This window comes from Populus trichocarpa, chromosome 5, assembly GCF_000002775.5.
Source record: "Populus trichocarpa isolate Nisqually-1 chromosome 5, P.trichocarpa_v4.1, whole genome shotgun sequence".
Taxonomy (NCBI): domain Eukaryota; kingdom Viridiplantae; phylum Streptophyta; class Magnoliopsida; order Malpighiales; family Salicaceae; genus Populus; species Populus trichocarpa.
Genome location: NC_037289.2, coordinates 8,783,273 through 8,797,212, shown reverse-complemented (window position 1 = coordinate 8,797,212; position 13,940 = coordinate 8,783,273). Strand labels below are relative to the sequence as shown.

Below are 13,940 nucleotides of genomic sequence, written 5' to 3'. Positions count from 1 at the left end.
TAACAAGTAATATATTAATAAAAAAATAAATTTCATCAATAGATTGGCTATAAAAGTTTATCATTCTTTATAATATCATAAATAGTTTATCTAATAGTTGGAAATAATGATTAGTAGTTTTTTATAATTTATGGCTTGTTTATCACAATTTATAGTTTTCTTTTTACAACTTTTTTTATGCCTTTATTTTTCTCTTTTTGTTTTTCCTTTTTGTTTTTACATAGCTTGTAGATTTTTTTGGTATTACCCTTTCTCTTTTAATTTCTTTTAATCAAGTTATGGATTTTACACTTAATATATTTCTAATTATAGTTTATTTTTATTAGAAAGAAGTAACGAATAACAAGTAATATATTAATAAAAAAATTCCATGGATTGACCAATAGATTATCGATCACAATGAAATCAATTTATTATTATTACACGAATAAGATTATCCAATCGATCAACAAGGTTGTGGGCATATTGTTACTAACGTGTATGACAGCTCAGCTGACAAGTGGCTAACCAATTGATGAGCATATTGTTACTAACGTGTATGACAGCTCAGCTGACAAGTGGCTAACCAATTGATGAGCATATTGTTACTAACGTGTATGACAGCTCAGCTGACAAGTGGCTAACCAATTGATGAGCATAACAACTGCTCCTCTCTGGGTACGGATGGTATCACTGTTAATAGCCCAGTGAAGCAGCAGTGCTGAATTCCGAGGGTTCTCAAATCATCACTGAAATGTAAAAGCATGGATGAAGACGACGACGGGTGTCAAAAGGATTCTTAGCACTAATTGTAAGATGGGTTAGCTCAAATCAATCTGTCTGAAAGATTTTTGCGTGAGTGCTTCTTTAACTCTGTTTTGACTTCTCTGGTAATGTCATCAAATGTTGTGATGGCAATAGATTTTGAAGGGGAAATGATGCCTTGAAGTTACCCCAGTTGTAATAAAAAGCCAGCTTGAGTGTAGTTTGCTTATTGCAACGTAGCAAGAAACAAGTGTCGCTTCCTGAAGCTGTCTGTCCAGAGGAAGTACTGATATTTTTTGGATTTTTTAAGGAAATGTGACGGTTAAGAGTGCTGTTTGGGCGTAATATTCAATTTTCTGTTATGGAAACAAAGTGGTGGAATTCCACTCTCTCCCCAAAAATCTCTTCCTGTCTTGGCAAAGAACAGCTAGCTAAAAAAAAAAACAGACCCACTCGCTATCTATGGCTTATAAGAAATGGTCAAGAACAACATATTAACAGCAGCAGCAACAACAACAAGAAGATCAGCATTTATCATTAAAAAAATTGACCTTAAACAACAAATGCCAATATAGTATTTGTCTACTCTCCCCGCGTCGTGTGCTCCTCGCTGTCTCTCTCCCCGCCAAAATCTCCCCGAATTATTTTTTCTTTCTTTCTATTTGTAGCCCTTTCTCGCAATTTCACTCACCCTTTGCGGAGGTACCCCCTCTCTTCCAATCTTCATTTTTCATTTTGTTGAAAGGAAGGATATTGTTTGTTTTGTGTTTGTGATCTTGTTTTTTGTTCTTTCTTGTTTTATGTTATAAGTTGGTTATGATGGTGAAATGCAGGCATTAATTAGGCTAAGGCTTTCGTTTGGTTGCGGCATCGATTTTTTTATGTAAAAGCACATTCCTCACACCAATGGCAGCAGCAGTTTGTGCACCTTTGACTCCCAACCCAGGTTAGCCACCTCATTCAATCTTACATTTCAATGTGTTTTTGTCTACTATTCATAATGAAATTACTTTCCAACAAATTTCAGCCTTTCACTTACGATATCCACTCATTCAATGCATGGGATTTTTCATAAAGTGATTCCGAGAAGAACTTTCTGTAAAATTAGCATTACTTATTCATACATAAATATTCATGCATGCATGCATATATACATGTACATATACATGTGTGTGTGTGTGTGTGTATCAATTCTTGTGTGAATATTGGCAATATTAATGCTACTGAAACTCTGGTGAAGAAGAAATGGCTATCATCGATCTATGGATCAGGATTTCTTCTTTTTTTAATTTAACGAGTGCTGTTCCTTGTGCATTGTTGTCATGTATTAACTGATTTAACAAATTTCTTTATGTTATGACTTTAAATATCATTTTCTGTGGTATACAGCTAAAGTGGATATTTTCCTTGCTACGAGAGGAGGACAATTTCATGCTTTGATATTCTGATGCGTCTTGTTAGTTGTGGTTACTATGTATTTGCAGTACCAGATATGGAACATTCTGGGGATGAGAGGAAGAATAGAATTGAGTCACTAAAAAAGAAAGCAATCAGTGCCTCCAACAAATTCAGGCATTCTTTGACAAGAAAGAGTCGCCGAAGTAGCAAAGTCATGTCTGTTGAAATTGAGGATGTGCACGATGCTGAGGAACTAAAGGCTGTTGATGCTTTCCGTCAAGTGCTGATATTGGAGGAATTGCTTCCATCAAAGCATGATGATTATCATATGATGCTCAGGTTATTCTTTTTCTGGTTCCATGTTCAATGATCTGATTGAATCTTTAATTTCAGATTTTATTCTCAACCATTAAATACACAATTTTTTTTTATTAGGATCAGTACATAAATACTTGATTAATCTATAGACTTATCCTCCAATAATGTAGATTCTTGAAGGCCAGGAAATTTGATATCGAGAAAACAAAGCAAATGTGGTCTGATATGCTTCAGTGGAGGAAGGAATTTGGTGCTGACACAGTCCTGGAGGTATTGATCATAGAAATGGTTCTTTAAAAGATCATTTATTATCTTCATTTATCCCGTTATCCACCACACAGAGCATTGGCCGAGTCTCATCGTGTTTTTCTCTGTATTTTCCTATTTTCAGGAGTTTGAATTCCAGGAACTCAATGAAGTCTTGGAATATTATCCCCAAGGGCATCATGGAGTAGATAAAGAAGGAAGACCTGTGTACATTGAGTCATTAGGCAAAGCAGATCCTGCCAAGCTAATGCAAGTCACAAACATGGACCGCTATGTCAAATACCATGTACGGGAGTTTGAGCGAACTTTTGATGTCAAGTTTCCAGCTTGTTCACTAGCAGCAAAGAGGCACATTGATCAGAGTACAACCATCTTGGATGTGCAAGGAGTGGTATGTTTGAACAATAATGACTGATATGGGTATACCAAATACTTTCTATCATCTGTGTAGTAATATGATTAAGTATTTTTCATGAATCTTTCGTATGAAGTTCAGCACATTTTGTGGAAGGTGTCGTTGGGTTCTAGACAAGTGTTAGGGTGATCTTCAAATACGTGTTCCTTTCCCTTCCCGTATTTTATAGACCAATGTATGATTACCTAGGAAATATTTACTCACGCCCAGAACTAATACCCACAGGGCCTCAAAAGTTTCACCAAAGCTGCTAGGGATCTCATTACTCGCCTTCAGAAGATTGATGGCGACAATTATCCCGAGGTACTAACCAGTGTGTTTGTCTTAAAACAAGCAAAAACTTTTCTGTGCAAATGACATAATAACTGTGATGTGGTTGTAAATTGTCGGCTTCTCGACAGACCTTGAACCGCATGTTCATCATCAATGCCGGTTCTGGATTCAGGATGTTGTGGAATACCGTTAAATCTTTCCTTGACCCTAAGACAACAGCAAAGATTCATGTAAGTGCACAACATTTCTATTCTGAATTGCAGTTTGATGCGGGAAAGTATTTGATTAATGAAAGATATAATTCACCAGGTTCTTGGGAACAAGTATCAGAGCAAGTTGCTTGAGATAATTGATGCCAGGTAAGTTTATAATCGGTTGCTTATGCAACCATCTTTCTCATCTCGGCTTCTAGTCTTCACAAATGTATTTACTCTTTTTCCTAGCCTTTTTTTTTAATTTTCCTTTTCTCCCCTTCGATCACAATGAATGGCTTTTGTATCAGTGAGTTGCCAGAGTTTCTTGGAGGTACTTGCACATGTGCTGACAAAGGAGGCTGTGTGCGTTCTGATAAAGGCCCTTGGAATGACCCAGAGATTCTGAAGGTGATATTCAATTCTTTTTGTGACGTTTTCTCTTTACTACAGTTGAAACGATCATCTCATTTAGTTTATTGTTGAGTTAGTATTCTTAATTGACTCAGTGACTTGCAGATGGTTCAAAATGGCGATCACAAATGTGCAAAGAAATTCGGAACTCAATATCCTGATGAAAAAACAATCTGTGAGGATGACCTAAGCTGCTCAAAGGTCTAATATTGAATATACATTTCCCATTCCATTCCCCTTTTGGTTATGCCTCTTTTGGCATGTATAGGGAGCCAAATTGTTTCTTTTCTCTGAGCTGTTTCCTTTCTTAATGGCTTGAGTTTTCAGAGTTCATATCAAAACCCTACACTTACTTGCCATTTGATTGACAGAGACTTGACTCTTCTAAGGTGGAGTCAGCTCCAGAGCATCCACAATCCTCTCCTGTTCCTGAAAAGGTCAGTCTAACAAAATTCATGTAAATCTTTTAGCCTAAAAAGGGTCTGAATTTATGCTACCCTATATAGGCTCCACAAAACACCTTTTTGTTTAGTAAAGAGATTTTTGTTTTCTGATCTGCCAGTTGTTCTTTATTTCTCTTTGCCAAGTGAGTGACAGGTCTGATGCCTTTTCCTTTCCACGTTTTCTTTTATCGGAAAATTCAACTTGCAGGCGTACAAGTTTGAGGACTATGACCTTGTAGTTGATAAATCTATGGATATAAGTTGGAAAAAGGTGGACAATGGAATGTTTGCTCTTTCAAAAGGTATATTCACTTACTAAAATAATTACGTAAATATAATCTGGTGATTTCTGACTGAATTCTAATTGAGCCTAAGGAGAGCACGAAATTAGAAGAACGATTCTCATGACTTGTAGTTTTCCTATTTCTTTCTGAGAACTTACTGTCGAATTAATCCGCAAGCCCACTGGAAAAATAGAGAAATCTGGAACTGTTACTGACTACATTTAGATTTTTATCTGTTTCTCGAATTTTCAAGAAATTAAAGAATAATTCTGTGGTTGGCTGACCATCATGTCTCTTAATCAAGTTTGATTACTCATCAAACCATGGATCCTCTACAGTATGTGTACTCTGTGCTTACTGAATATGACATACTAATAATTGGGGGAGTTATGAGAAATATTTTACTTCGCTACAAAAGTAAACTTAGGTTATTTTGAGAGGAAAAGATGATGTCGAGGTGACCATTATTTTTTAAAATAATGAAGGAAATGAAAGGGTATTCTTCAACCAAAAACAAAGATTTTATGCCCCTCGTAAGAAATCATGATATGGAGGTTTTTCCGAACTTTTATCATTAAAGTGGCGACGTACGATATGAGAAATTTGGCTCGTGTAAACTGAGAATCAAGGCATCGAGCTGTATGCTAAATGTCGAACAATTTGCCTTACAAGCTCTATCTGTCTTTCCCTTATAAATCCAAATGACATTTTCCAAGTTTCTATGATTTGCAAAACAGCAAAAGCAGATTGCTATACTCAGTATGATGCTTGCAAGGCTCCCCAAGCAATCAGCTCGCCACTTTTTACTGGTGTCATGGCTTTGGTTACGGGCATTGTCACCATGATTAGAGTGACACGCAATGTTCCCAGGAAGATGACTGATGCCACCATCTACTCAAGTCCTGTCTATTGTGATGACACAGCGGTTAAGAGCCTGGAACACCAGTCACCTGCCATCTCTAGTGCAGATTACATGACGGTTTTGAAACGCATGGCTGAATTGGAAGATAAAGTTAGTGTTCTGAGTGCTAAGCCCGTTTCCATGCCACCTGAAAAGGAGGAAATGCTGAGTGCTGCTTTAAGCCGTGTTGATGGCCTGGAGCAGGAGCTTATGGCAACTAAGAAGGTAGTTTCACATGGAAATGAATATTGCATGGTGACGAAAGCAAAACTAGTAAAAATTGAAACTGTAAATTAGAATTCTCATTTGTATCTATTACTCTTGTTTATTCAGGCTCTCGAGGAATCATTTGCTCAACAAGCAGAGCTCGTCGCTTATCTTGACAAAAAGAAGAAGAAGAAGAAGATGGTACATTACTGATACATTGCTAAAAAGTTCTTCTTTTTTAGCGTTGGAATTTTAATGGCTATATAATTTTCAATATTATTTGCCTGTGATGCAGCTGTTCTGGTGAAGAAGAAAGGCAGGATACTGAGAGGTGCTTAAATAACCGGTATTGAGTTGATTTTCTGTTTTGAAGGATACTTCATTGCGTGCTCTCTGGTTCAAAGTCATGTATAAATACGTACATGTATAAAAAAGCCATCAGAGGTTTTGTGAAGATCCAATTTTCCATTCTAACACGCATGTATCTTCAATAAATCCTGGTGTTTTATTGCTCTAAACAAAATATCAAGGAAAAACATCTGAACATCTATTAGCAGTCTACTGTGAGTGACCAAAGGGAAAAGAATATCCCTTCTCAGTTTATACTATGTAAGACTTCAATTTCCTTTTAAGCATTTGCTCTGTTATGAAGAACAGTCTGACACAAAAGCTAGGCAAGCATGACCTCTGAGACCAAATAGGCTTGGTATCAATCCCTTGAAGAATTACTTAGTTATTCAGAGATTCATTTGTCCTTGACTCACACATAATATCAAACTAAGGTAGGCTTCCAATTAGTTGAAAGGGAAGCAGATTTACGAGGAACAAACTGATAAAAGAAATACTTGTTCATTCCATTTATGAATCACAGATTTTGCATTACTAAAACTAAACATTTCACATGGAGAACCTTTCTTTATTGCCGCCTTGAGCCCATCATGAAGTCATCAAACTTCCTTCTCATATTCCATCTTCAATTATTTCCTTGGGGATCTTTAGATGTCGCCATCGCAAGTGTTAAAGAACGATACGCAAGATAGGGGCACTAGGCATAAGCCTCTACTTGTAAGATCTCTCTTTTTTTGTCCCTTCCCATCTTCCTCACTTGAACACTGATAAAAATAGATTGATGATCACATAAAAAATTAACAGAATCAAATAATTATAATGGTTCACAGCCCTTTCCTTTGAAAAAAGATTAGATATTTTTGGTACAACGGAGAGTAGATGCCATTTATGATCTAATAAGGTACGTATAGTTAAGAGGAGAAGTGTGTCTTACCGCTTGCGCTGTTCTAGCTGGCTTGATGTTTGATGGCTTCATATACGGTACGCTCATTGTCTGTTGGCATCAAGGACTAAATAAAGTTATTAATAAGAACAAACTCCACCAGTTTATCAAGCTGAGTTAAGAGAGGAAGTATGTTATCAGCTTGAAAGTTTATACTATGAACTGAAACTTGGAGAGGGATAAATCACCTGCACTTGGTCATGCAGAAATTGTATGTACCCAATTGCTTCTGTCAATACAGAGGCAGTGTCTGTCTGCAAGTTACAAAGTGGCCAAAGAAAAAAGCATGGTCATATTGATATTGTAATGTATTTCTTTAAAGACATTCCTTAGCAGGAGAATAAGCTAGGTTCATATTTGATTATTACCTTGCCATAAGGTGCCACCAGCCTCTGAAGAGCTGCAATCCTGTCCCCTAGTTTCTCCTTCCTGACCTAGTTAAAAACCCAATTCCACATTTAAACTAGATTTTATAATGGAAACTGAATTGATCAAGAGGTTAAATTACTACTGCTTTAAATCATCACCTTCAAAGTTGGGCAGGATGGTGGCGCGGGCCGATTCTTCTTAGCTTCAGCAAGGAAGTTATTTAACTGAGAAACACTGCTAGGTCTCTTTTTTCTCCCATATCCATCTTCAAATGTTGATGTCTTCACAATAAAGAAGACCCTTTTCAGTTGAATAGTTTTGGAAATGAGGTGTATCATTAGTAATGTAACGATGCAAGGGGTATTACTAGTAAAAGCACAATTGGCGTAACTATACTGAAATTAATAAGATCATGAAGTAGAGAAGACACCCACTTTGTTGTAGCTATTTGAAGGGCTATGTTTAAGTTCTCGCATGAAATGATCGAGGGTATTTTCTGAAGACTGGCTAGAACTGGTGTCACCATCATAAGTACTTGTTGATAAGAGATCCATGGTTTGTAAGTTCAAGTCCAAAGAACTTGATACTGATGAAGAACACAAATCTGACTCTGAGATTTTGATAGTTGGCAAGATATGGCTAGAATTATATCTTCTACAAGCAGATAGATTCTGCAGATGTTCTGCATTTTGAGCATTAGAATAAAAAATATGTTGAAGAGAAGAAAAGCTGTTGGGAGACCATTGATTTTCAACTAGATCATGAGAATATTGGTGTTTGTATTTTGATGACATAAAATCTGTTTCCTCTACATTAGAGCTAGTGTGCATCATGTCACTCAGCTTGCAAAAAGAGTCTGGGAACTCTTCTTTGGTCTTTCCCAGAAGCAATTCACCGGCTGCAGATTGTTGGTTGAAACTAGATGCGTGGCAGAAACTCAATCCTTGAGTCATGGAAACAGGTGGCAAAGACACACTTGAATTCGGGATGCAGTCAGTTAGATAGTTGTTGTGGGTATTACTGCTAATATTTCTGCATGATCATGTTAGAGAAACAAATGATTATGATAAAGACTTTTTTGAGTAACATCATCCTAGGTTCTGATTACCTGCATGCTCACAAACCCTAGAAAATTAACTGCAATATCAGAGAAAGCGCCTTTCGAAGATTAATAAGGTGAACCAGTTGGCAAATAAAGTTGAAGCTTGCCTAACTTTCAGTGAACTACCTAATTTCTTCCTTTTCAAGTCCCTATTCCAGAAATCAAAAGCTGCAGCATGAAACCTAGGAGAAAGCCTCAAGTTTGTAGAGGAAGTAGCTAGCCATCATTTAAAAAATGATTCTATCAAAGATTGAGTACTACTATGTATATATTTCATTAAAATCCATAAAATATATATAGAAGCTTATATATCTGTGTTTCGTAGAGTATCGAAACAGAATAAACAAGTAGAATTCTACCGCGAGAGGAGAAATATACTTACAAAATGATGCCTGCAGCTTCAGGGTTCAAGTCACCGATGCTTGAAACCTTACTGTACTCAGCAGGTTGTGATGAAAAAGAAGAATAATATCCTGTAAAATGTTCTTGAAACTGATGATGGAGGTGGAGATTTCCAGGCTCCATTATGTAACTTCTTAAACTTGAAAATCCATAGAAAAGCCTAATAAATTAACTGGGATGATTTCATAACCTCTCACTTTCTACTGAAAGAATCACCCACGAAAACCTCTTTGCTTACCTTTACTTTTCTATTTTCCTCAGTTATATTCTCTCTTCACTTCCTGGTCTCAACTTCAAAGTAGCATGCATATCAAAGAAATCAGAAACCATGTCTTTCTTCTCTCTTGGAGTTTTCCCTAGCTTGTTCGTCACTTTAAAGAAGAAACATTTTGCAGCTTGACTTTGCTCTAAAATCGTATTTAGATGAAGGTTTCTGCACTCTCTGGATACATAGCGATCATGAGAAAGGGTACTTTATAACTGAAGAACTCTATTGCTTGACCATAATCTGCCCTAGTTTTGGCGAAAGGCAAGCAAAGGTCCTAAAGGTAGGGGGAAATAATGGCAAACCTGAAACTCGCAATATTTATTCTCCCCACTTGTGTAATAGCAAAACTTAGTCAAGAAAAACTAAGATTCTATAGCAGCTTTTGTTTAGTGCATATATAGTCATTAATTTTATTTTTGATTATTCATTAATCATATATCTAATGAAAAAGAGGGTCTGCCACAAACATGAAGAGTAAACCTTTAATCCCACTGAGAAGAGGGAAAGGGATTCAATACAGAGATGCAGCTCTGGCAATTTTATAGGGTGGTAATGACGTGCGGTACTGAAGGGGTCCTCGTCGACATTTGCATTTCCTAGAAGGTATTAAACTCAGTGAGGTTAAAAAGTAAGTTATAAACTATACAAATTAACTTAAATTAAATTAAAATAATGTTATTAAAATAATATTAACTTTTAAAAAAATATTAAAAAATCAAACTCAGTGTGAAACAGGTCAATTGAATTGTGAGTTAAATCATTAATTAATCCATCGAGTTTTACGAAGTTAACTTTTATTTTTTTACCTAAATATAACAGGTTTCGTAACACAAATAGAATGAATGATGGGGTACGTATATTGGTAAGTGGGGGGGCTTTGGGCCTGTTGAAATCTGCTCGAGGCTAGCTAGCTTGAGCAGAGAGACGAAGGAATGAAGTGGCTTAAATTGAGATTCTGACCATGACTCTTGAGGCATTAGTGACTTCGTTATATATTTTTGTTGCTGAAAATGTAAGTAGAGGGCTTTTATATGTGTAATTTTAGTTACAGAAATCATGGTAAGTCATAGTCATTGAAGAAAAACCCCTTGCTAATACTTTCTGGGCTTATTAAACCTATGATTAGCTAGCTAGGGTTTGCTTGCTTTCATTCTTTAGTTAATCTTAACGTGCTTTCTTTTCTTGCAGGCGATATAAATATTAAATAGTAATAGTAGAATTAGAGGAAATGTGTAATCTTGTTCTAGAGATTGTTTTTTAAATGTTTTTTGTTTAAAAATATATTAAAATAATATCTTTTATTATTTTTAAAATTTTATTTTTACAAGACTCATTTCTTTTCCATCATTTCCTTTAAAAAAGTGCTAGAAAAGAACTGGGATTATTATAATCCTGTAAAATGCTACCATTTGATAATTAACCATTGTGTTAAACCATGGAAGGAAGCAGAAGCGTTGATGAGTATGAAACCCTAATGTTCATTAATTTATATATTTGTCATGTAGAGGGATCAGAAATAATTAAAGTCTCTGGTGCTGCTAAATATAATAATGTTTCTTGATTAACAAATAATAAGAGGTCTGGAGGTAATCCAAGAGCACCAGAGAAAAGTGAGCCTAGGGCCGGGAAAAGGTGATCGGGAATATGTGAGATTTACATTACATTATGGGCAAGTTTGTCGCTGCCTTCCCTTCATTTCCTACACTTTTCCAGCCTGCTCCTCTCCAGTCTTTTTATTCATTTTTATTCTAGTCTTTTTTTATCTATTCCCCATGTTCAAGTACGAAGCTTCACCCTCTTTTCTTTTCTTCTTTGAAATAACATGGACGAACTTTAAGTTCCATTACTTTTCGACTTGACCCAAAGAAAAGAAATCCTTAAACACTAGCGGAAATGATCATTTGAATCAACACTGGATTCTTTATGTATAAATAAAGAAACAGCATATAAATCACATTATGCAAATTCCTTTCCAAGTATTGCAAGCCCATTGGGATTCCAAGAAGCCAACAGTATGGATGCTCTAGCTAGGTCAGCTGGAATTTTAAAATCTAATTGAGAGAAGCTAGTCTGTCTAATCCACTTGCGTACACTTAGGCACCCAATCGGAATCCACGTTGGATGCATTATGCTTCGACATTACTAAAAACAGTTCTAACATTATAAAACACATATATACACATATTAACATGCCAATTCTATGTAACAAAAAGAAAATGGGGGAATATCAAAAAGTTGCTGCCATGATCTACTGGCCGTGACCCTTTTCCAGTAATTGCTGACTACAATTCCCAAGAATTTGTTTCATTAGCACCATTCTGCCTTCAAAAAGGAAGAATTAACTCTCTCTCTCTCTCTCTCTCTCTCTCTCTCTCTCTCTCTCTCTAAAAATAATATACCATATAATTCTATTTTAATATAGTAAAAATAAAAACTCCTTGCTTATATCGATATAGTCACATTGCAAAACCACAACGAAAATAATGAATATATATGTGTGTGTGTGTGTGTGTTTGACAATCCTCCTCACCTAGACGAACAGTTGGTTATGTATAGATTTTGGTGTGTGTATGAATAAATAAATATTGTCCATAACGATTTTCAGCTCAATGTAAGATATAATTCAAGTTTCTATAGATGTAACTAAGATCAAGACAACAATGCATGTGACGTTGAACTCCACGCAAGTGGAGAGGCAGATTATTTGGGAATTAAGTACTACTTTTTATTGTAAAATATGCGAAAGAAGTAGAAATTGCTTTAACCTTGTTGCAACACAAAAAAATAAAGTTAAATTAGGAAGTAACATACTGTACTCTTGCAGCAAAGCCTTGAAAAGGCGGTCTGAAAAGGTAAAGATGTTTGAAAGAAGACAAGGCAACATTGAAGCCAAAGAATATATGCTCCCGTTGTTTTTTTTTTTGTTAGCTTAGGGAAGGGAAATCCTGTATTATTGTGGACCATAATCTCTTTGTTTCTCATTCCAAATATCATTGTTTATGTTTGTTCATTACTTTCCAGTAGACTTCACCAGTCTTTTACAGAAAAGCATACCCTCACCTCACCTTGCATATACTACAGTAATTGGTGGTTCTCGTTCAGAGATTGCCCGTAGCCCCCTCGGTGTTACAGAAGCTTCTCACTTAAATATCACATTATATGGTTTTACTCCCACAGATCTACCCCAGCAGCATACGTAGCTGTTTCACAATTTGACACGGTGGTGTAATGTAATTAATAGCTAAGGTTCAGCAACAAAATGAATCTTGCACTGTTAATATTGTATATATATATGATGTAGCGAATACAAACAGCATAAAGTGGCTGTAGTTTAGTGGTGAGAATTCCACGTTGTGGCCGTGGAGACCTGGGCTCGAATCCCAGCAGCCACAAAATATTTTTTTATTTTAACCTCTTTGTGGGCTCGGGCCAACCCACATTGTGTGGCCCATTCAATGTGTTGTTTCTGAATACTGTTTAGGGTGCGGAAAGTGATTTCCGGGAAACCACTTTCCAAACTTTCTTTGTTTGCCATTAGAAAAGTTGGTCAATTAAAAATATTTTCCTGTCAAATGAAAATTTGACTTGATTTTCAGAAAAGTATTTTTCTTTTATTTTGGATGGAAAACAAAGTTGTGAAAAATTTAAAAATATCATATTATTTGCTAATTATGTCAAATTTGATCCTCAAATTTTGATTGCTATATATTTTGTTTGAATCTTTTTTTTTCCTTCAAATTCATCCCTTAAAATTTAATTTAATTTAATTTTTATATTAACTTTAGTTCTTATTTTTATGATTGTTATTTATTTTTCTCTTATCATTTTTTAAATTGAAATTTTTTATCTATCAAATTTGGTTCTCATTCTTTTGATTGTTACTTATTTTATTTAAAATAATTTATGAAATTGTAATTATTATTATTTTAATTTCATCATCTTTCAATTTTTTTATCTGTTAGATTTGATCTTTATTATTTTGATTATTATTTATTTTATTTGAGATAATTTATGAAATTAGATTTTTTTCAATTCCATTCCTATTCAACTTTTAAATTTGTAAGATTTGTTCCTTATTATTTTAATAAATATTTTTTAAAAATAAAACATTAATAAGTTATTTTCCAACTTATTTTCCATAACATAACCAAACACTGAAAATTGTTTTTCAACTTAGTTTCCATGACACTACCAAACATCGAAAAATAATTTACTTTTTCGGAATTTACTTTCCAAGGAAACCACTTTCCAAAAGAAAATTACTTTCTTGTAAATAAACGGGGCCTTAATTATATTGTCGTTACACTGCTTCCTGTTGTAATCATAGATATAAAACCCAATCTTTCTCGAGTCTTGGAATTAATCTATACTAATCCAAAATATTTTTGTTTTATGATATTTAAAAAATAAATTTGAAATAATATTATTTGAAATTAATATTTTTTCAGAAAAAAGAAAGATATACTTGTACAAAAGAATAGATAGCAATTGTATTTTACAATACAAAACATTTTACTCCTGATTTCTCACTATACATACTTTTATTCCCACAACTCAATTATCTTCGATAATAAAACATTTGGGATTTTCTAGTGGAGCTCATGAACCTTTTTCCTTTCAATTTAATCTTTCTATAGCGTAATTACATGAAAT

The 13,940-nt window shown here is 34.9% G+C and overlaps 2 protein-coding genes and 1 non-coding gene across 8 annotated transcripts; 2 read left to right on the top strand and 1 right to left on the bottom strand.

Annotated features, from left to right (window-relative positions):
* The first annotated feature begins 649 nt into the window (after positions 1 to 649).
* Positions 650 to 6,509, top strand: LOC18099247 (phosphatidylinositol/phosphatidylcholine transfer protein SFH12). Of its 5 annotated transcripts, none has more exons than XM_024600694.2 (15): positions 650 to 834; positions 1,578 to 1,690; positions 2,229 to 2,481; positions 2,631 to 2,730; positions 2,852 to 3,118; positions 3,368 to 3,445; positions 3,544 to 3,645; positions 3,725 to 3,774; positions 3,918 to 4,017; positions 4,126 to 4,221; positions 4,392 to 4,457; positions 4,672 to 4,765; positions 5,464 to 5,873; positions 5,982 to 6,056; positions 6,151 to 6,509. In XM_024600694.2, exons 2-15 carry the CDS (start codon positions 1,651 to 1,653, stop codon positions 6,160 to 6,162), a joined length of 1,743 nt encoding a protein of 580 aa, XP_024456462.2. In that variant the 5' UTR covers positions 650 to 834; positions 1,578 to 1,650; the 3' UTR covers positions 6,163 to 6,509. The 5 variants fall into 5 exon arrangements, with proteins under 5 accessions (XP_024456462.2, XP_024456461.2, XP_052308818.1 ...); XM_024600693.2 differs by having other exon boundaries at positions 650 to 1,446; XM_052452858.1 differs by having other exon boundaries at positions 653 to 834; positions 5,485 to 5,873.
* A 34-nt stretch (positions 6,510 to 6,543) lies between these two features.
* Positions 6,544 to 9,683, bottom strand: LOC18099246 (transcription factor bHLH110). 2 transcript variants are annotated; one of them, XM_024600697.2, is made up of 7 exons: positions 9,000 to 9,676; positions 7,950 to 8,547; positions 7,674 to 7,796; positions 7,515 to 7,580; positions 7,335 to 7,400; positions 7,138 to 7,197; positions 6,544 to 6,967 (listed from the first exon to the last, which is right to left on the bottom strand). In XM_024600697.2, the coding sequence occupies exons 1-7, from the start codon at positions 9,140 to 9,142 to the stop codon at positions 6,851 to 6,853; spliced, it is 1,173 nt and encodes a 390-aa protein (XP_024456465.2). In that variant the 5' UTR covers positions 9,143 to 9,676; the 3' UTR covers positions 6,544 to 6,850. The 2 variants fall into 2 exon arrangements, with proteins under 2 accessions (XP_024456465.2, XP_024456466.2); XM_024600698.2 differs by lacking the exons at positions 6,544 to 6,967; positions 7,138 to 7,197 and having other exon boundaries at positions 7,515 to 7,575; positions 9,000 to 9,683.
* A 2,924-nt stretch (positions 9,684 to 12,607) lies between these two features.
* Positions 12,608 to 12,679, top strand: TRNAH-GUG (transfer RNA histidin (anticodon GUG)). Its single transcript has one exon. It is a non-coding gene; the product is annotated as a tRNA-His (tRNA).
* The last annotated feature ends 1,261 nt before the right edge of the window (positions 12,680 to 13,940 follow it).